Raw genomic sequence first — 17,511 nt, 5'->3', positions numbered from 1 at the left:
AAGAGCCCTGAATTTATGGGTAGACAGAGCTCGCTGTTCGTCCTGGCTCTACCTGTCATGAGCCAGCCTCTGCGGGCCTCGGGGTCCTGCTCTGTGAAGTGGGTAGAGGAACCCTGGCTTTCCACAGCTTGTGTGTTTTGCTCCGTGAGGGTTTGGAATACAAGTATTCTAAAAGAAGGGGTTCCATGCCCCCATCATCTATCTGCTCCAGCAACTGAAGCCTTTACACTCTTTGCTTGTGACTCCCTGGGAGCTGTGAAGGGTGTGATATAACATGTAACCCATGGCGTCATGTCTGGAAACCTCCGTGTAATTTGGGGCTGTCCTCATGCTTGCAACCCCTGGACCCCCAGCCCACACAGCCTTTGTCTGCCCTCAGATCCCCCTCCTGCTGTCTCCTGGCTTCTATTCCTCTAGCGTCTCAGTGGCCTGAGACACAGGCTGGCAGGGCACAGATTCTCCCAGAGAATGGGGGGAGGCTGGCGGAGGCACAGTCCTGTTCCACCTGGGAGCCCGCCAGCACTCCCACTTGAGCATGCCGTGCAGATGATGCAGACTGAGGGGCCGGCAGCTGGGGTGGCTGGGGGAAAAGCCCGGGGCTGAACCCCTGTACACCCATCTATCCATCCTAGCCCCGGTGTTCCTGACTGAGCTGCAGAATCAAGAAGTGCTGGATGGGTATCCCGTGAGCTTCGACTGTGTGGTGGCAGGCCAGCCTGTGCCCACCGTGTGCTGGTTCAAGGACGGCAGGATGCTGGAGGAGGATGACCACTACATGATCAGTGAGGACCAGCAGGGCGGCCACCAGCTCATCATTACGGCCGTGGTGCCCGCAGACATGGGCGTCTACCGCTGCATGGCTGAGAACAGTGTGGGTGTGTCCTCTACCAAGGCGGAGCTCCGTGTAGACCGTGAGTGTGGCCCCAGGGTAGAAGCTGGGAGCGGTGGGGCGGGGTGGCCGGAGGACCCAGAGAGCACTCGTGTCAGGTCATGCGGGATTTGGAACCACAGGGGCTGGGGGGCCTTACCTCCTTGGGGGGTGTCTAAGCTGGGGATGGGCCTGGGGACTTTGGAGATGCCCCAGGCACGTGTGGGTGACTGGCTGTGCTGAGATAAGAAGTGGGTATTTGGTCTCGTCCCTGGCTCCTAGCACATAGTTCCTAAGTCCCCCGAATCTCCTCCAGTGACAAGGGGACAGGAGGCCTATTTTAGTCCAGCACAGTGACTCCTGGTGGGCCTCACATGAGTACTTGAGTATGTCCATCTTATTTTTGAGAAAAGTGCAGGAGCAACTAAGTGGAGGAAGTTTAGACTTTTAGATTCCAGGATAGAATCTCATGGTGCTGGAGGAGTTGGGATGTTTATAAACAAAACATTAGACCTTGGCCTCAAACAAAAATCAGCTCAACATGGATTACGTCCATAAATACAAGATATGAAAGTATGATACTTTCAGAAAAAAAAAAAAAGGAAGACATCTTTAGGAGCCACAGCCAGGAAAAAACTTCTTAGATTTGACACTAAAGCAACACCTGCAAAAGGGAAAATTGGTAAAATTTTCTCTGTGTGGATGGACCTCAGGATGGGAGAATGTGTCTACAAACCACATGTCCAGTAAAGAGCTATATCTTAAAAAAATATATATAAAGAATGCTTAGCAGTAAATGGTAAAAAATAAATAAATAAAAATTAAAAGTCCAGTTAGAACAAAGCAAAATACATGTCCAGATGTTCACAGGAGAGGACACGCACACGGGAGCTGTCTGCATCATTAGGCGGCAGGGAAATGCTGACGAAACCCCAGCGAGAGATAACACGCTGTGCCCAGGGTGTAGTGACAGGGGTCGCTCATTCCTTGCTGGCGGGAACGTCACGTGGACATGTTCTCTGGAAACGAGCATGGCAGCGTCCCAGCTGGAGACCCAAGCATCTATGGGGTGTGGGCAGGACTGTCCTCCCTGATGGATTCCCCCATCCTGCCTCTGTGGGCCTACGGCCTGCGTGTGTTTCCAAGGGTCTGAGACACGCGGCCCACTGGGGTCCTGGGCACATGTGAAGGGGCCACGGGGCCACAGGCGCGCCCTTAGCAGCACAGCTGCAAACAGCTGGCCGGGTCCCTCGAACCAGACAAAATCGTACATGTTGGCCCACATAGAAGGGATTTCACTTTGCGGTGGGGATGTGAATTTTGGCTCCGCTTTACTTCTGCCTGAAGGACATCTTCCGGCATCTTTTCCGTAGCCTGAGCGTGCTATAGTTCTTCCAGCTTTTGTATGCCTGGAGAAAACATCTGCGTGTCTGTGGTGGTTCAGAAAGATATTGTTGCGCAGACAACCTTTGTAGCTTGCATTGCTTCCGCTGAGAAGCAGGACGCCACTCGTATCTTCATTTCTCTGTGCAAAACTCGCCTTTACTCTTAGGATTGGGATGCTTTAGACACTTGCATGCCATAAAAATGCGCCGTTTGAAAACGTATATTTGTCGTGTCGCACAAGTGTCGCTGCCATCAGGTGCCAGGACATTTCTGTGATCCCGGAAAGAAGCCCTATATACATATATGTGTTCTGGGTACTGGGTCATTATCAGATACATGATTTTCGAATTATTTTCCCCATTCTGAGGATTTTCTTTCCACTTTCTGAATGGTGTTCATTGATGTACAAAAATTTCTAATTGTGATGAACTCCATTGCTTCTTTGGTTGCTTGTACGTTTGTTGTCACGTCTACAAGACCATTGCCCGATCCGACGTTATAAAGATCTGCACCCCTGTTTTTTTCTAAGAGTTTCATGGTTTTAGCTCTTGTGTGTAGGCTTCATTTGGGTGTATGGTGTGAAAGGCCCCAATCCATTCTTGTGGAAATACAGTTGTTCCAGGACCGATCGTAGAAAAGACTATTTTCCTTCATAAAACTGTCTTGGAATTCGTGTCAGACACTGATTTCCATGACATACATGGGTCTATTTCTGGTCTCCTACCTCTCTCCCATTTATCGATATGTCTGTCATTCTGCCAACCCCACACCATCTTGGTTCTTGTAGCTTCATGCTCAGTGTTGAAGTTGAGACAAGTGAGTCCTCCAGCTTTGCTCTTGTGCACGATTGTTTGGAGCATCTGAGTCCCTGGCATTTTTATATGACTTTTAGGATCAGTTTCTCAAAGTCCTCCAAAATGGCCTCTGGGTATTTTTAAGGATTTCCTTCTTTTTGCTGGTCTTAAGTACTCTGACGGTGCTGTTCTTGGGTGTGCTTTTCTTTATGTTCTCTTGTGCTTGCAGTTCACTGAGCCACTTGGGATTTGGCATTTCTAGTTTTCTCATCAAGTTTGGAAGTGTTTTTGGCTGTTATTTTTTCAAGTGTGTTAACTTTCCCCCTCGTCTGGGGACCTCAGTCACATGCACATGAAGCTGTGTGAAGCTGTGTGATGCTACCACATGCTGACACACTTCCCTTACAATTCTTGCCGCCATGCACTTCATTTCCTGCGGTTTGTACCTTTACTTGCTTCCCTTCACTGTTCTGTCATTGCTCACCTGCCATCCATCCCGTCGTTGTATTTTTCTTCTCTACAACTTCTTGAGTCTTTTTCACATGCTCTGTGTCTCTGACGATTTGGAGACATGTATGCAGTCCTAATACTTTGACTTCCTTCTCTGCCAGTTCCACCTGCACCGTCCTGGCTTGGTTTTGCCCCACTGGGTAGTGTTTTCCTGCCTGCGAGCATGTTTGGTGGTCCTTGACTGGATGCCTGCCCTCGTGGGGGCTGCATACTTTACCTCTGCAGGCCTAAGGTCTTCCTCTTAGGTGGGGAGCAGGCTCAGTCCAGGGCTGATCCCCTCCCTCTGCTGAGGGCCTGAAGCCATCCACTGGGGAAGTTCCCAGTCCGATTGGAAACATGACGTCCTCTACGCTGTTTTAATGGCCCCTCAGGTGTCTCTGCCCCTGCGTGCACGTGCCAGCCAGTGCTCTGCTGAATCCTCCAGGAGAGAGTTCACTGCCTCTGCAGCATTCTGTTGTCTGGCTTCTGTCCTGTGGACACCAGCTCCTCTACTCAGGGTCTACCTAGCTCTGCCTCAGTTGCTCCTCCTGGACCTGGAAACTCAAGGCAGGAAGCTGAGGCTCATTATTGTTTCCTATCTGTAAGGGGTCAACAAGAAATTCTCTGATACCAGTTGGGGGTCCTACAATTAACTCCGCTCTGCCCCCATCCACGTGGAGTCACACCCCACAGGCCACCTCACAGCAGACGCCAGCCACAGTCCAGGGGTCGCCCCCGCTGACCCCCCAGCTACAGACCAGAGGCTCCCACGGCCCCTCCTCGGGTCTCTGAACTTGGCTGGAGCGGCTCAGATCTCAGAGAAATGTCTGACGTTACCAGCTTATTATCCAAGGCTGTGACCTGGGGCCAGCCCCGGGGCAGGTCACTCTTTCCACGTCTCCATGTGCTCACCAGCTCCAAGCTCCCCAAGTCCGACCTCCCAGGTTTTCATGGGGCCTCATGATGCGGGTGTGATTGGTTACATCACTGGGCATTGGTGACTGATCCCCTCTTCCTTCCCAGAGGTCAGGGGGTTGGACTGAAGCATCCAACCCTCTGCTCCCTGGGTTGGGTCCCCTGGCCACTCACCCCCATCCTGAGGGGCTGCCCAAGGTCACCTCAGTACGTAACAAAGACACCTCACGGCTCTCAGCACAGGAAATGCTAAGGGTTTTAGGAGCTCCTTGCCAGGATCCTGGGACAAAGACCAAATGTGTGTTTCTTATTCTAAATCCCACGATCACAACCATTGTTCCTGACATCTTGTTTGGGCGGAGGCAGGATGGGGGAGGCTGTCTTGGTCCCGCTGCTCTAACAGGTGCCACGGAGCATCTGGCTTAAACAGAAGGTTCCTGCTCCTGGTTCTGGAGGCTGCACGTCTGAGCTCAGGCGCCAGCGTGTTGGGTTCCAGCATGGGTCCCCTAGCGGGTAAAACTGGAAGACACAGCCCTGCCTGTCATGAGGCCCAGAATCACCCAGGGTTGGCAATTTGTTGGGGCCTGCAGTTAGCTCCAGGCCTGGAAGCACGGGCTGGTGACAGCCTGGGTGCAGAGGGCCACTGGCAGCCACGTACCCCATGGCGTCTGCCCCAGGAATGCGTGTAGCTCCCAGGGATGGCCTTGAAGTGAGAGCTGGTGGCTGGCCCTGGGATGGGGCTGTGCCCAGGCAGGCGGGACACAAGCCTCACTGCGACCACTGTTCCTTTCCCAGTGACCAGCACAGACTATGAAACTGCGGCAGATGCCACAGAGACCTCCTCCTACTTCAGCGCCCAGGGCTACCTGTCCAGGTAGAGGACCATACACAGGCGGGCTGTCCCCCAGCAGGTGGCGGCACCCCAGCGGGTGGCACTAAGAGAATCTGAATGCTGGAGCTCTGATCCAGGCCCCAGCAGTGTCTGTCCAGCACACAGGGCCCTCAGAAGCCACCATGGCTGACCTGACTCCCAGGTGCTGGGCTCCTTGCTGGTCCACCTCACTGCACCTTCTTTGTTCCCCCCACCAGCCGGGAGCAAGAGGGTACGGAATCTACCTCGGAGGAGGGGCAGCTGCCCCAGGTGGTGGAGGAGCTGAAAGATCTCCAGGTGGCCCCCGGCACACGCCTGGCCAAGTTCCAGGTCAAAGTGAAAGGTGAGAAAGGGAGAAAGGCCAGGAGCCGTGATATAACCGTGCAGTCTGAGCGGTCCCAGGTCCCAGGGGGCTGTAGGGTGGTGCCCCCAGGACGGGGGCTCTGTGCTGACCACTCTCCTGTGGCCCCAGGCTACCCGGCACCCCGACTGTACTGGTTCAAAGATGGGCAGCCCCTGACGGCTTCTGAGCACATCCACATGGCTGACCGGAAGACGCTGCACACCCTGGAGGTCGTGTCGGTCACCTGCGAGGATGATGGCCAGTACTCGGCCTACATCAGCAACGCTGTGGGCGCTGCCTACTCGTCCGCTCGGCTGATTGTCCGGGGTGGGTGTGAGGACTGGGTGGTGGCTATAGGCCGTGCGGGGGGCTGGGGGGCCCTGAGACACAACAGGCAGGCGTGCGGGCACCAGGAGACCACACGGAGGAAGATGCCAAGGGGCACTGTGGGAGGGGAGGTCTGAGCTTCCTTGTTTTCCAAAGTTCTGAGCACTGACGGCAAGGTGCTTCCAGTCTGGGCCTGGCTGGCCCTATGCTGCCTAGTCTGTCTCCAGCCTCCACTGAGACCTTGCGTAGGCTCCAGAGGGACACCACGCTCCAGGGGCCATGGGGTGTAGGTGGCATCAACCTGGGTTCACATAGCCTCAGTGTGAACTTCCCGGCTGCGTGGCCTGGGTCTTGGGAAGTGTGTAAAGGAGTGGGTGGGGCCCACAGGGGAGCCCCACCCTCAGCAGGTGCAGGGCCCTGGGCAGGAGGACCCTGGCTGCTATAGGCCTGATTTCCATTTCTTGCCTCTTTCAGGCCCCAAAGATCCTGAAGAGAAGCCCGCGTCGGGTGAGCAGAATTTGGAGGGCAGAGGGGGCGGGTGGCTCCCCCAAAGCGCATGAGGGACACAACCTCGTGATGCAGATGGAGGCAGGCTGGGAGGAGGGTTGGGTATAGGCTGTGGAAACCCAGCCCTGGGCAGGATGAGGCTGGGACCTGGAGGCTGTGGCTGGGCTGGGTGCCCCAACAGGGAGTAGGCTCCCCAGGTGCTGGTCACCACTGCCTGCTGTTTCTCCAGATGTGCAGCAGCAGCTGGTACCACCCCGGTTCCTGGAAAGATTCACCTCCAAAAAAGTGAAGAAAGGCTCCAGCATCACCTTCTCAGTGAAGGTGGAAGGTAGGGTGCTCCTACCTCCCTGCCCCCACCTGGGACCCCCCCCCCCCAACTGGGGAGGCTCAGAGCAGGTACCTCCCTGCCCCTCACCGGGGATTCCCTCATCTCCCCGGGAGGCTCAGAGGAGGCCCCTTCCTGCCCCCACCTACGACTCCCCCAGGGAGCTCAGAGGCGACCCCCACCCCTCAGAGGGCCTGTCCGCCTGCCTGCAGGATTCCCGGCCCCAGCTGTGCACTGGCTTCGGGAGGAGGCTGAGCGCGGTGTGCTGTGGATTGGCCGCGACACGCCAGGCTACACAGTGGCCAGCTCTGCCCAGCAGCACAGCCTGGTCCTGCTGGACGTGGGCAGGCCGCACCAGGGCACCTACACTTGCATCGCTACCAATGCTGCCGGCCAGGCCCTCTGCTCTGCCAGCCTGCACGTCTCTGGCTGTGAGTCCCCTCCAGGGTCGGGACCTACTTAGGACACGTCCACCAAGCCCCCAACTTGGAGGCTACAGCCCCTGGTGGGCCAGCTCCCATCCCCGTTCTGCCAGTTGTGCTCAGCTGGCCGGGACCCTCCTAGAAGCCTCCTGCCACCCTTAGTGTTTCCTTCCTGGGCCCTGCTCAATCTTGGGGCTCCCGGGGGACCAGAGCCAAGTCCCCTGGGGCCCCAGATGTCCTGGACCAGGTGTCAACCAGAAGTGGCTCAGGGCTTGGGCCAACATGTGTTGACTCACCTGTTCTCCTGACAGTGCCTAAGGAGACCAGGGTGGCGGAGGAGCATGCTGGGGTGAAGGAGGCTCTCATCTCTACTTTCCTACAAGGGTGAGTGCAGGGAGCAGGCCTAGGAGCAGGGTGTCCCAGCCCTGGGGGTACAGTGCTGTTGTGGGGGAGGGAACCCCATCTAGACTGCAGCCCAAACCTGCCCCGCGAGGGCTCTGTGGCTCGGGCCAGCCCTGGCCTACCCTGTGCCTCAGTGTTCCCATTGTGAAAAGAGGACTTTGCTGAGGCATTCCTCAGGATACCGCTCCCCTTCAGGACCCAAGCCATTTCCACACAGATGTCAGAACCTGTGGGATTCGCTGACCTTGCTGGGCAGAGGAAAGGTACGAGCTGGTTGGGAGCATGTTGTTGCAGGGTGGGGGCCGACATGCCCCTGGCAGGGGTGAGGCCTGGAGGGGCTGCCCCAGGCTGTATGCCCCTAGGAATGCCTGCTCGCCTTCCCCTGGAGGCCTTGTGGCCCTAGGCTCAGGGCTCCCCTCCAGCAGGCCTGGAGGCAGATGGCATCTGAGAGCAGGGTAAGGGTGGTGCAGGACGCATGTGCTGGGCATGTCCTTGTCAGGACCTCCTATTTCCTGGATCCGCCCCCCATCCCCAGCAGGGTCTGCCTGCTGACCTTTGGGGTCACCCAGGCAGCTCTCATTTCACCTAGCCCGGCCCTGCAAAGCTCCTTGCAGTGGTGGCCTCACATCTGTGTGCTCCTTGGCACTGCTGGCCGACTGAGCCCAGCACGGGACCTGGAGGGGCTTCCCGGGCATGTGTGGGGGCATGTGTCCAGCTGAGCTGGGTTGTGGACCCCCCGCAGAGCCCACAGCAGTGGAGGCCCGTGGCCACTTGTCCCTGGCTGAGGTGGGCACAGAGGAGTTCCTGCAGAAGCTCACATCCCAGATCACCGAGATTGTGTCGGCCAAGATCACACATGGTGAGGGCACCACAGGCTGTGGAGCGAGGGCGGGGTTTCCCTTGTCCATCCACCCCGGGGACTCATGGGGGGAGCCCTTCCTGGGTGTCACCTGCCCTGCATCCCCTAGCCAAGCTGCAGGTGCCGGGAGGTGACAGCGATGAGGAATCCAAGACGCCTTCCGCATCCCCCTGGCATGGCCGTTCCCGCCCCTCCTCCAGTGTCCAGGAGTCGTCCTCAGAGTCAGAGGATGGAGACTCACGAGGCGAGGTGCTCTGCCAGCAGGGGTGGGCAGGTCACAGGGGGTGTGAGGTAGGGTGGAGGGCACACATCTGGGTGGCACCCCTGAGGCTGTGCCTTGGCCCTCTGGCGTGACCTCTCTACCACCCCCCTGATGGGATTCCCATCAGGAGAGATGTGTTGAGCCTGTTCTGGAACTCTATGGAATCTCAGGATGGCTTTTCCCACCACTTAATGCGAGGCACCCTGTAGCCTCTGGGGTCCTTAGGGGCTGGGGTGCCTTGGGAAGCCTGGGTGGCCACCTGCCCTGGTCCCGCCCCTCTGGGGTCCTTAGGGGCTGGGGGAGGGCTATAGGCCAGGCTGGCACCCCTGGGGTCTGACTCAGCATCATCTCTCCAGATCTTTGATATCTACGTGGTCACGGCTGACTACTTGCCCCTGGGGGCAGAGCAGGATGCCCTCTCACTGCGGGAGGGCCAGTACGTGGAGGTGCTAGACTCGGCCCACCCCCTGCGCTGGCTCGTGCGCACCAAACCCACCAAATCCAGCCCCTCTCGGCAAGGCTGGGTGTCCCCTGCTTACCTGGACAGGCGGCTTAAGGTACTGGACGGCTGGGGTGGGGCCTGGGATTGTCGTCCCCCGTGAGGACAGGAGCCCGACTCCCACAGGGTGGGGCCAGAGCCTAGGCCACACTCCCATTTTCTCACCAGCTGTCACCCGAGTGGGGGCCCACCGAGGCCCCCGAGTTCCCGGGGGAGGCCGTGTCTGAGGATGAATACAAGACAAGGCTGAGGTGAGGGTCCAGCAGGCGGGGATGTGAGCGGCTTTGTGGTGGTGAGGTGGACTTGGGACTGCTCTCTCCCTACTTCACCGGGCTTGCTTTGACAGTGGGTGGCAAGCTGCGTGGCAGGGGGAGGCCGAGTACCCCCTTCAATGCTCCTGGATCCCCCTCGCCCTGTCCCCTCCCAGCTCCATCATCCAGGACCTGCTGAGCTCTGAGCAGACCTTTGTGGGTAAGCTGCAGTTCCTGCAGAGCCACCACGTGCAGCACCTGGACCGCTGCCCTCACGTGCCCACGGCTGTGGCCAGCCAGAAGGCGGTCATCTTCCGCAACGTGCAGGACATCTGCCGCTTCCACAGCAGGTGGGTGGGCAGGCGGGCGTGTCCTCAAGGGTGCACAAATGTGCCAGGCACTCGTGTACAGTGTGAGTAGTGCACAGCTGAGAGTGATGCCTGCACACACGTGCAGATACACGCCATACAGAGGTACACACATGCCCACATACATGCATATGTGAGAGAACTTTGCTGACTTGATTTACTCTTCAGTGCACCACACTCCTGTATGAGGACACAAATGGGAACACCCATGGAAGCCCCTGCAGTATACTTACCTGCCGCCAACACATGTACATGAGAACACTCTGGAAACTTACCCATACACATGACAGGCACACTCTCCTACGTGCAGGCCTGCATTCACATGCACACTCTTATATGTGTTTATCTACGTTCCTAACATCAAATAAATATGTAATCTTTTATCTTATTTTGCTCAATAAAATTGTTCAGAAGATCAAAAGTGGTAAAAACAATATAAAATTTAACATTTTAATACTGATGTACACTGTTTTACTTAACACTTTGGGGAGCAACTGCCTCTGACTTGAAGAAAACACTTTTTTTATGCTAATGTAATCTGTTTTTTGTAATGGCATGAGCAAATAAAGGGATGCTTGTTAAAAAATATATATGTGGCACACATACCTGCTCACGCACAGCTGCATGAACATGAACTTCCTTGCCTGCCTACACAGCACACATGCACACAGACATGCATGCCTCATGCCCCACGCCTGCAGCCCCCACAGCCCAGCATACTCATTCCCGAGCAGCCCAGCTGTGGGCAGCAGGCTGTTGCCTCCCAAACCCGAGGGCTCGCCTCCCTGTGACTACCCTGCCCTCCACCATAGCTTCCAGCGGGAGCTGCAGAGCTGTGACACGGATGACGATGTGGCCATGTGCTTCATCAAGAATCAGGCGGCCTTCGAGCAGTACCTGGCATTCCTGGTGGGCCGAGTACAGGCTGAGTCAGCAGTGGTCAGCCCGGCTGTGCAGGAGTTCTACAAGGTACCCCCACCTGGGCCCCTGCAGCCCTGTGCTCACCTTCAGGTGGTGACACAGTGGGGCCGGGGTATGGCTGGCCTGGGGACAGGGGCAGTGAGTGTGTGCGCGCGTGCACCCCGATGCCCCCGCCCTCCAGCACCCCCCCTCTGGTGACACTGGTCATCTGGGGAGCCTTGTGTGTCCCCAACCCCGGCCTGCGGTTCTCACAGAAATACACAGAAGAGGTGCTGTCGGCCGCAGACCCCTCGCAGCCGCCCCCACCACCCCTGCAGCACTTTCTGGAACAGCCCGTGGAGCGGGTCCAGCAGTACCAGGCCCTGCTCAAGGTAAGGGGTGCATTGCTTGGGCCACCCTCCCCGACCCTCCCCTGCACCACCGGGGCCTGACGCCATGTCCCCCAGGAGCTGATCCGCAACAAGGCAAGGAACGCGCAGAACTGTGCGCTGCTGGAGCAGGCGTACGCTGTGGTGTCGGCCCTGCCGCAGCGCGCTGAAAACCAGCTGCACCTGTCACTCATGGAGAACTACCCGGGCACCCTGGAGGCACTGGGCGAGCCCATCCGTCAGGTCTGGGATGCAGGACACGGCCTGTCGCCTGGGCAGGGCTCCTTGGCGGCCGGGCACCGGGCTCACCACTTGCGCGTGCTCCCCCAGGGCCACTTCATCGTGTGGGAGGGGGCACCGGGCGCACGGATGCCCTGGAAGGGCCACCACCGGCACGTCTTCCTGTTCCGCCACCACCTGCTGGTCTGTAAGCCCCGCAGGGATTCCCGCACCGACACTTTCAGCTACGTCTTCCGGAACATGATGAAGGTCTGCGGGCGCCTGCGGAGCCAGGGCAAGGGGGGTGGGGTGGAGGCTGCAGGGCAGGGGGGTGCGGGCGGGGAAGGGGGTACTGCACAGGGGTGGCGGGTAGGGCAGGGGGCTGGTGGGCAGGTGGGGACCCCAGGGCGAGGGCTGAGGCCTGCTTCCAGGCAGTCAGCCTGTGTTCCGCCCCTACAGCTGAGCAGCATCGACCTCAACGACCAGGTGGAGGGTGATGACCGTGCCTTTGAGGTGTGGCACGAGCGGGAGGACTCCGTGCGGAAGTACGTGCTGCAGGCGCGGACAGTCATCACCAAGAGCTCCTGGGTGAAGGAGATCTGCGGCCTACAGCAGCGCCTGGCCCTGCCTGTGTGGCGTGAGTGCACATGGCCCCTGGCCCCGGGGACACAGGACACACTCCATCTGGGGCACAGTCAGCTCAGCCTGCTGGCAGCCTGAGCGGGGGAGTGGGGCTGACCCCGACTTGAGCATAGGGGAGCCTCGGGAATCATACAGGGGCCCCCCAGTGCAGGATGGGCCCCCCAGTACAGGACAGGGGTGTCTCGGGCACAGGACAGGGTCCCCCACCCTGTACAGGGCCCCCCAGCACGGGACAGGGGCCCCACCCAGCACAGGACAGGGGCCACCCAGTACAGGACAGGGTCCCCAGTATAGGACAGGGCCCTCCACCCAGTACAGGACAGGGGCCTACCCAGCACAGGACAGGGGCCTACCCAGCACAGGACAGGGGCCTCCACCCAGTACAGGACAGGGGCCCCCCAGCACAGGACAGCGGCCCCCAATACAGGATAGGGGCCTCCACCCAGCACAGGACAGGCCCCACCCCTGGCACAGCACAGCCCCCCACCCCCACCACAGCGCAGGAGCCCAGACAGCGTTAGGGACAGAAGGGGCCACCTGGAGGGAAGGTCGTTACGGGTAGTGTCCATAACAACCACACCCTGGGATGGAGGGCTTGCCAGGGACGTACCAAGGACATGGGGCCCCGCTGTCCTTCCCCAACCCCCCAAGAGCTCAGGGCCTGTGTATGTGTGCCCAGACCCACCAGATTTCGAGGAGGAGCTGGCGGACTGCACAGCTGAGCTGGGTGAGACGGTGAAGCTGGCCTGCCGCGTGACGGGCACCCCAAAGCCCATCGTCAGCTGGTACAAAGGTCCGCAGGCCCAGGCTAGCAAGAACCGGGAGGAAATCAGGCCTGGGCAGGGTGGGGATGGCGGGAGGAGGGAGGAGGATCTGGGCGGGGCCTGGGCAGCCAGGGAGGGGGGTGTGGAGCGGGGTGGGGGGCGGGGGCAGGGGTGGGCACGGCAGGGCACAGGGCCCAGGCCTCCTGTCCAGTAGTCCCTGCTAACTCAGTCGGCCGAGCCCGGTGTGCTGGTGGAGGTGGGGGGACAGAGGCTCAGGGTGTGCTCCCGAGATTCAGATGCAGTGACCTGCCCTTGCTGCCCAAGGGTGCTGGCATCCAGGGGTCCAGGGGAGGAGACAGGTGACAACCTGTAGGACAGAGCAGTGGCAGGACATGGGCAGGGGTGCGGCCAGCCCGAGAGATAGGGCAGATGGAGGGCAGGGGCTGATACCCTGCAGCCACCTCTCTGCAGGACGTTTGGCAGCTCGGGACAGGAAGCCAGGTGGCCAGGAGAGGGGACGGTGGATGCTGATGTGGGCCCTGCGCCGGGCTCTCAGGTTGGCTCGGGGCATGATGGGAGCCACAAAGTCTGGGGGTCCCAGGTCACCCCTGCCCTGACACGTTCCAGCCAGGGCATCCCAAACGGCACATGTCAGGGTCCCCTGACATGCTCCAAGGCAACAGTCCCCTCTTTGCTTGCGGGGAACCTGGCTCACATCATGAGTGATGCAGGTGCGGGGCATCCACTGGCCTCAGGGGCCGAGCAAGGCTGCCCAGGAAGCTGGGCCACCTGTCAGAACGCCCCAACACCCCCCCTTGCCGCTGCCTCCTCGAGCCTGTCACCACACTGTGGATGCCACCTTGGAGCCCAGAGCCCGCCTGATGGGCACCCACAGCTCCCCGAGGGGGTCTGCAGCTAGGCCTGCACACACAGCAGCTGCACCTCCCTCCGAGGGGGTCCCTTGCACTCCTCGCCGGCCGTCCTGCGCACTGCCCATCAGGGTTGGCACCCAGCGTGGGCTCTGGCATTGGCTGGGCACCAGCTGACCTCAGGCATGCTCAGAGCAAAGCGTGTCAACCAGGGCACTGTCCAGGGATCTTTGAACCAGATTCTCAGTACCCAGACACAGTCTCCTGCCCTGTTTCCCATTGTCTTCACGCAGCAAAGGGGAGTGGGGTTCACTGTCCAGCAGGCACCATGGTGTGGTCAGCGTGTGTGCTGCCAACGCCCAGGGGCCCACTCAGGTCCTCTCACAGGACCACGGGGTCTCTGCTTATTTACCTCCTTTCTCTTCTGGAATACCGCATCCTTGAGGGCATCCCTTCCACGTCCCCAATGTGTGAAGGATCTGCGGTGTTTCCCCACTTACAAACCAACAAGCCGGCCAGATACAGACAGAAACCAAGACCCTGGGGCTGGGGAGAGGTGGGTGGTTGCGGTGAGAGAGGCATGTTCCAGCCCCACATTTCAGGGCCCGGTGTTAAATGCAGACAGGGGGCTGCCCACAGGAGAGAACACGGGTTTTGGGGGAGGCTGAGCTTCTGTGGGGCTGTGGGCACACCTGCCGGTGCTCTCCCCAGATGGGAAAGAGCAGGGTCACCTGACATAAAGCATCCTGACATGAGTCAGGATGCTGCTCGTGGGCTGTTATGACTTCAACGGCAGCCTCGTTGGGCAGGTACAGGGCTGCTGGAAGGCGGTCAGCCATGGAGCTGCAGGTATTGGTGGAGGATGGGGGCCTACCCAGTGAAAGAACACATCTCCCCACCCCCTCCCCCGCCCCATCCAGGAGGGAATCGTGCTATGGCCTGAGGTGTTTGACAGGGCGGTGATGAGGGACACAGGCAGTGTCTCAGCTTGTCTGTAGGGGTAGGGGGTGGGCGGGGAGTCCTGGAATCAGTGGCCAGGTTATTGAGGGTCTGTGTGTCCTCTGTGGGGTCAGGTCCCTTTTCCTGGCTCTTGCCTCTAGCTCTGAGCTACTTTTCCGAGGCCACACAGCAGGCACAGCAGGCACAAGAGATCGGGGAAGGACACAGGACTGTGGGTCAGCATGGCCAGCCAGGTGCCCTGCCAGGGGTTTGTGCTCCAGCCCACTGCCCCGGGACCATGAGCCCCAGACAGTCCAGCCTCCTGTCCCCAGCAGGGTCCCCTCCATGACGGCCCTGCCTTCCTTTCCAGATGGAAAGCCAGTGGAGGTGGATCCACACCACATCCTCATTGAAGACCCTGATGGCTCATGTGCCCTCATTCTGGACAACCTGACTGGAGTGGACTCTGGCCAGTACATGTGCTTTGCGGCCAGTGCTTCTGGCAATGCCAGCACACTGGGCAAAATCCTGGTGCAAGGTGAGTCTGGGGAGGGAGACTGGTATGAGGCATCCAGACCCCCATCCACCTAGGTGGCACCATGGGGGGTGCAGGCCTGCAGGTGGGCCGCCTCAGGAGTCTGGGACAATTGCTGGTGGGTGTAGGGTCACACCCCACCATGGTGTCTCTGTATGTCTTTCCCTTACCTACCCTGTGGCCCCACAGTACCCCCACGGTTTGTGAAAAAGGTCCGGGCAGTGCCTTTTGTGGAGGGAGAGGACGCTCAGGTCACCTGCACCATCGAAGGTGCCCCACACCCGCAGATCAGGTGGGCTGGGCAGCTGGAGCCTGGGGGCATGGGAGGGAAGGTAGGTGGCATGCTCAATACATTGGGGGCGGGCTGGACACTAAACGTGGGCCTTTCTGATGAGAAGGGGCCTCTTGGGGCTGGGCAGGTTCTGAACATGGCTCCTGCCGCAGAGAGGGCATCACCTGCTGGATGGCGGGTGAGTGGCGGGCTTCAGGAGAGTGTGGGCTCTGTGTGGATGCCCAGAATTGCAAGGTGGGTGAGAAGAGGGTCTCAGTGGGGAAGCTGGGGTGGCTCTGCCTCACACCCAGGTTTGGCTGCAGGTGGTACAAGGACGGGGCTCTGCTGACGCCTAGCAGCAAATACCGAACCCTGAGCGAGCCCCGCAGCGGTCTGCTGGTGCTGGAGATCCTGGCGGCCAGCAAGGAGGACCTGGGCCATTATGAGTGTGAGGTGAGGTAGGCGGGCACAGGAATGGTTGGGGGACCATCACTCAGTGTCCCCGATGAGGGAGGGGCCCCCAGCCCATCATCATCCAGTGTCCCCCATGAGGGAGGGGCCCCAGCCCACTGTCACCCTGATGAGGGAGGAGCCCCCAGCCCATCACCAAGTGTACATGTAAGGGGACAGGGACCTGAGTGGGAGCCCTAGGTGGCATCCTGTCTTCTTCCCAAGCCATCTGCCCACCTGCAGGGCCAGTTGTGGTCTGTGGAAGGTAAGTGCAGGCTGTGACTCTTCCTGGCTGCCATCTTCTCCGATGTGGCTGCTCCTGTGTGGCCTCCTGTCCCTAGTAACATGTAGGCTGAGGCTAGACCAGTAGCCTGGGTTGGGCCAGGTGGGTCCTGCCCCCCCATGCAGCTCCTGGGGAGGCACATGGACCTGAGCCAGTCAGATCCACACTGATTCAATCACCACTGGCCATACATGCAATTTGAGTTGAAATCAAGTTAACTGTAGGTAAAGATTCGGTTCCGTTTCCAGTGCTCGGGTGTGGCAACAGCCACCATGCCATACTGTGCAGATAGTGTCCCCACCACCTAAGAAACCCCTAGGCCTCTCTTCTTTTTTTTTTTTAAATTTTTTTTTTATTTATTTATGATAGTCACACAGAGAGAGAGAGAGGCAGAGACACAGGCAGAGGGAGAAGCAGGCTCCATGCACCGGGAGCCTGACGTGGGATTCGATCCTGGGTCTCCAGGATCGCGCCCTGGGCCAAAGGCAGGCACCAAACCGCTGCGCCACCCAGGGATCCCTAGGCCTCTCTTCTGTGGCAGGCTCTGTGGCTCTGGGACACAGCCACAGAGGGCCCCCCATACTAGAGATGGCCTGGATGGTCCCAAGGGAGCCCCAGGCTCTAAGTGGGCTCCTGCCATCCGTCCTGCAGTTGGTGAACCAGCTGGGCTCTGTGAGGGGCGGGGCAGAGCTGTGCGTGCAGAGCCCTGTTGTTCGGGCCCGGGAACAGCTTCACAGGGAGCAGCTTGCAGCCGTGGAAGGTAAGTGCCGCTGTGGGGCCAAGTTGGGGGGAAACCACCAGCCTTTCCAACCAGGGTGTGCTTCCTGGAGGAGGGACAGTGAGGGCTGAGGAAGGGTCTGTCTGGGAGAGAAAGGGATGCAGAGACTATGAGGCAGGGGCTGGTTCCAGCCCCATCCTGGGCAGCATGAGGTGAACCTTGAGCCCAGAGTTCCAGCCAGGTTAGACGGCAGCCCTGGGTGGGGGCCTGCATCTTGCCCACCACCCCTGGGGCAGTAATGAGTGTGTAGAAAGGCCAGGCTGGGCCTGGCAGGCTGCAGGGCAGTGGACCCTAGGGAGGACAGCTCTGAGCAAAGCGTGCTGAGTGCAGTGCATCACCTGCTGGTCCCTGTGTGGCTCCAGGAGATGGAGTGATGGCAGGGGTCCTGGTACCTCCACACTGGGTTGGGCCATCATGGAAGCAAACAGAATGCTGTGGCTACACTTCTCAAGCCTGGCCTGTGGGGGTGTCTGGGCTCCTTGAGGGGAGATGTGCTCCTGCGTGGGAGGTGAAGGGTGGGCAGCAGGATGCCTCATGCCTCCACTCACCTCTGAGTCCAGGGTCCCAGCTGGGCCTAGCATCAG

At 59.3% G+C, this 17,511-nt stretch overlaps 1 protein-coding gene across 10 annotated transcripts in view; it reads left to right on the top strand.

Annotated features, from left to right (window-relative positions):
* Positions 1-17,511, top strand: part of OBSCN (obscurin, cytoskeletal calmodulin and titin-interacting RhoGEF) — a 123,205-nt gene that overhangs the window by 85,801 nt on the left and 19,893 nt on the right. For all 10 annotated transcript variants that reach the window (XM_038556423.1, XM_038556421.1, XM_038556420.1 and 7 more), the window contains 24 exons: positions 633-911; positions 5,248-5,326; positions 5,542-5,666; positions 5,796-5,993; positions 6,468-6,500; positions 6,730-6,828; positions 7,038-7,256; positions 7,559-7,631; positions 7,845-7,912; positions 8,392-8,508; positions 8,618-8,757; positions 9,127-9,327; positions 9,438-9,520; positions 9,697-9,870; positions 10,701-10,857; positions 11,064-11,180; positions 11,256-11,420; positions 11,508-11,666; positions 11,856-12,033; positions 12,718-12,831; positions 14,981-15,148; positions 15,335-15,437; positions 15,740-15,869; positions 16,801-16,909. In XM_038556423.1, coding sequence (XP_038412351.1) covers positions 633-911; positions 5,248-5,326; positions 5,542-5,666; positions 5,796-5,993; positions 6,468-6,500; positions 6,730-6,828; positions 7,038-7,256; positions 7,559-7,631; positions 7,845-7,912; positions 8,392-8,508; positions 8,618-8,757; positions 9,127-9,327; positions 9,438-9,520; positions 9,697-9,870; positions 10,701-10,857; positions 11,064-11,180; positions 11,256-11,420; positions 11,508-11,666; positions 11,856-12,033; positions 12,718-12,831; positions 14,981-15,148; positions 15,335-15,437; positions 15,740-15,869; positions 16,801-16,909 — 3,288 coding nt within the window. The remainder of the gene's footprint in view (positions 1-632; positions 912-5,247; positions 5,327-5,541; positions 5,667-5,795; positions 5,994-6,467; positions 6,501-6,729; positions 6,829-7,037; positions 7,257-7,558; positions 7,632-7,844; positions 7,913-8,391; positions 8,509-8,617; positions 8,758-9,126; positions 9,328-9,437; positions 9,521-9,696; positions 9,871-10,700; positions 10,858-11,063; positions 11,181-11,255; positions 11,421-11,507; positions 11,667-11,855; positions 12,034-12,717; positions 12,832-14,980; positions 15,149-15,334; positions 15,438-15,739; positions 15,870-16,800; positions 16,910-17,511) is intronic.

This window comes from Canis lupus, chromosome 14 (genome assembly GCF_011100685.1).
Source record: "Canis lupus familiaris isolate Mischka breed German Shepherd chromosome 14, alternate assembly UU_Cfam_GSD_1.0, whole genome shotgun sequence".
Taxonomy (NCBI): Eukaryota; Metazoa; Chordata; class Mammalia; order Carnivora; family Canidae; genus Canis; species Canis lupus.
This window is presented reverse-complemented; position numbering and strand designations above follow the sequence as displayed.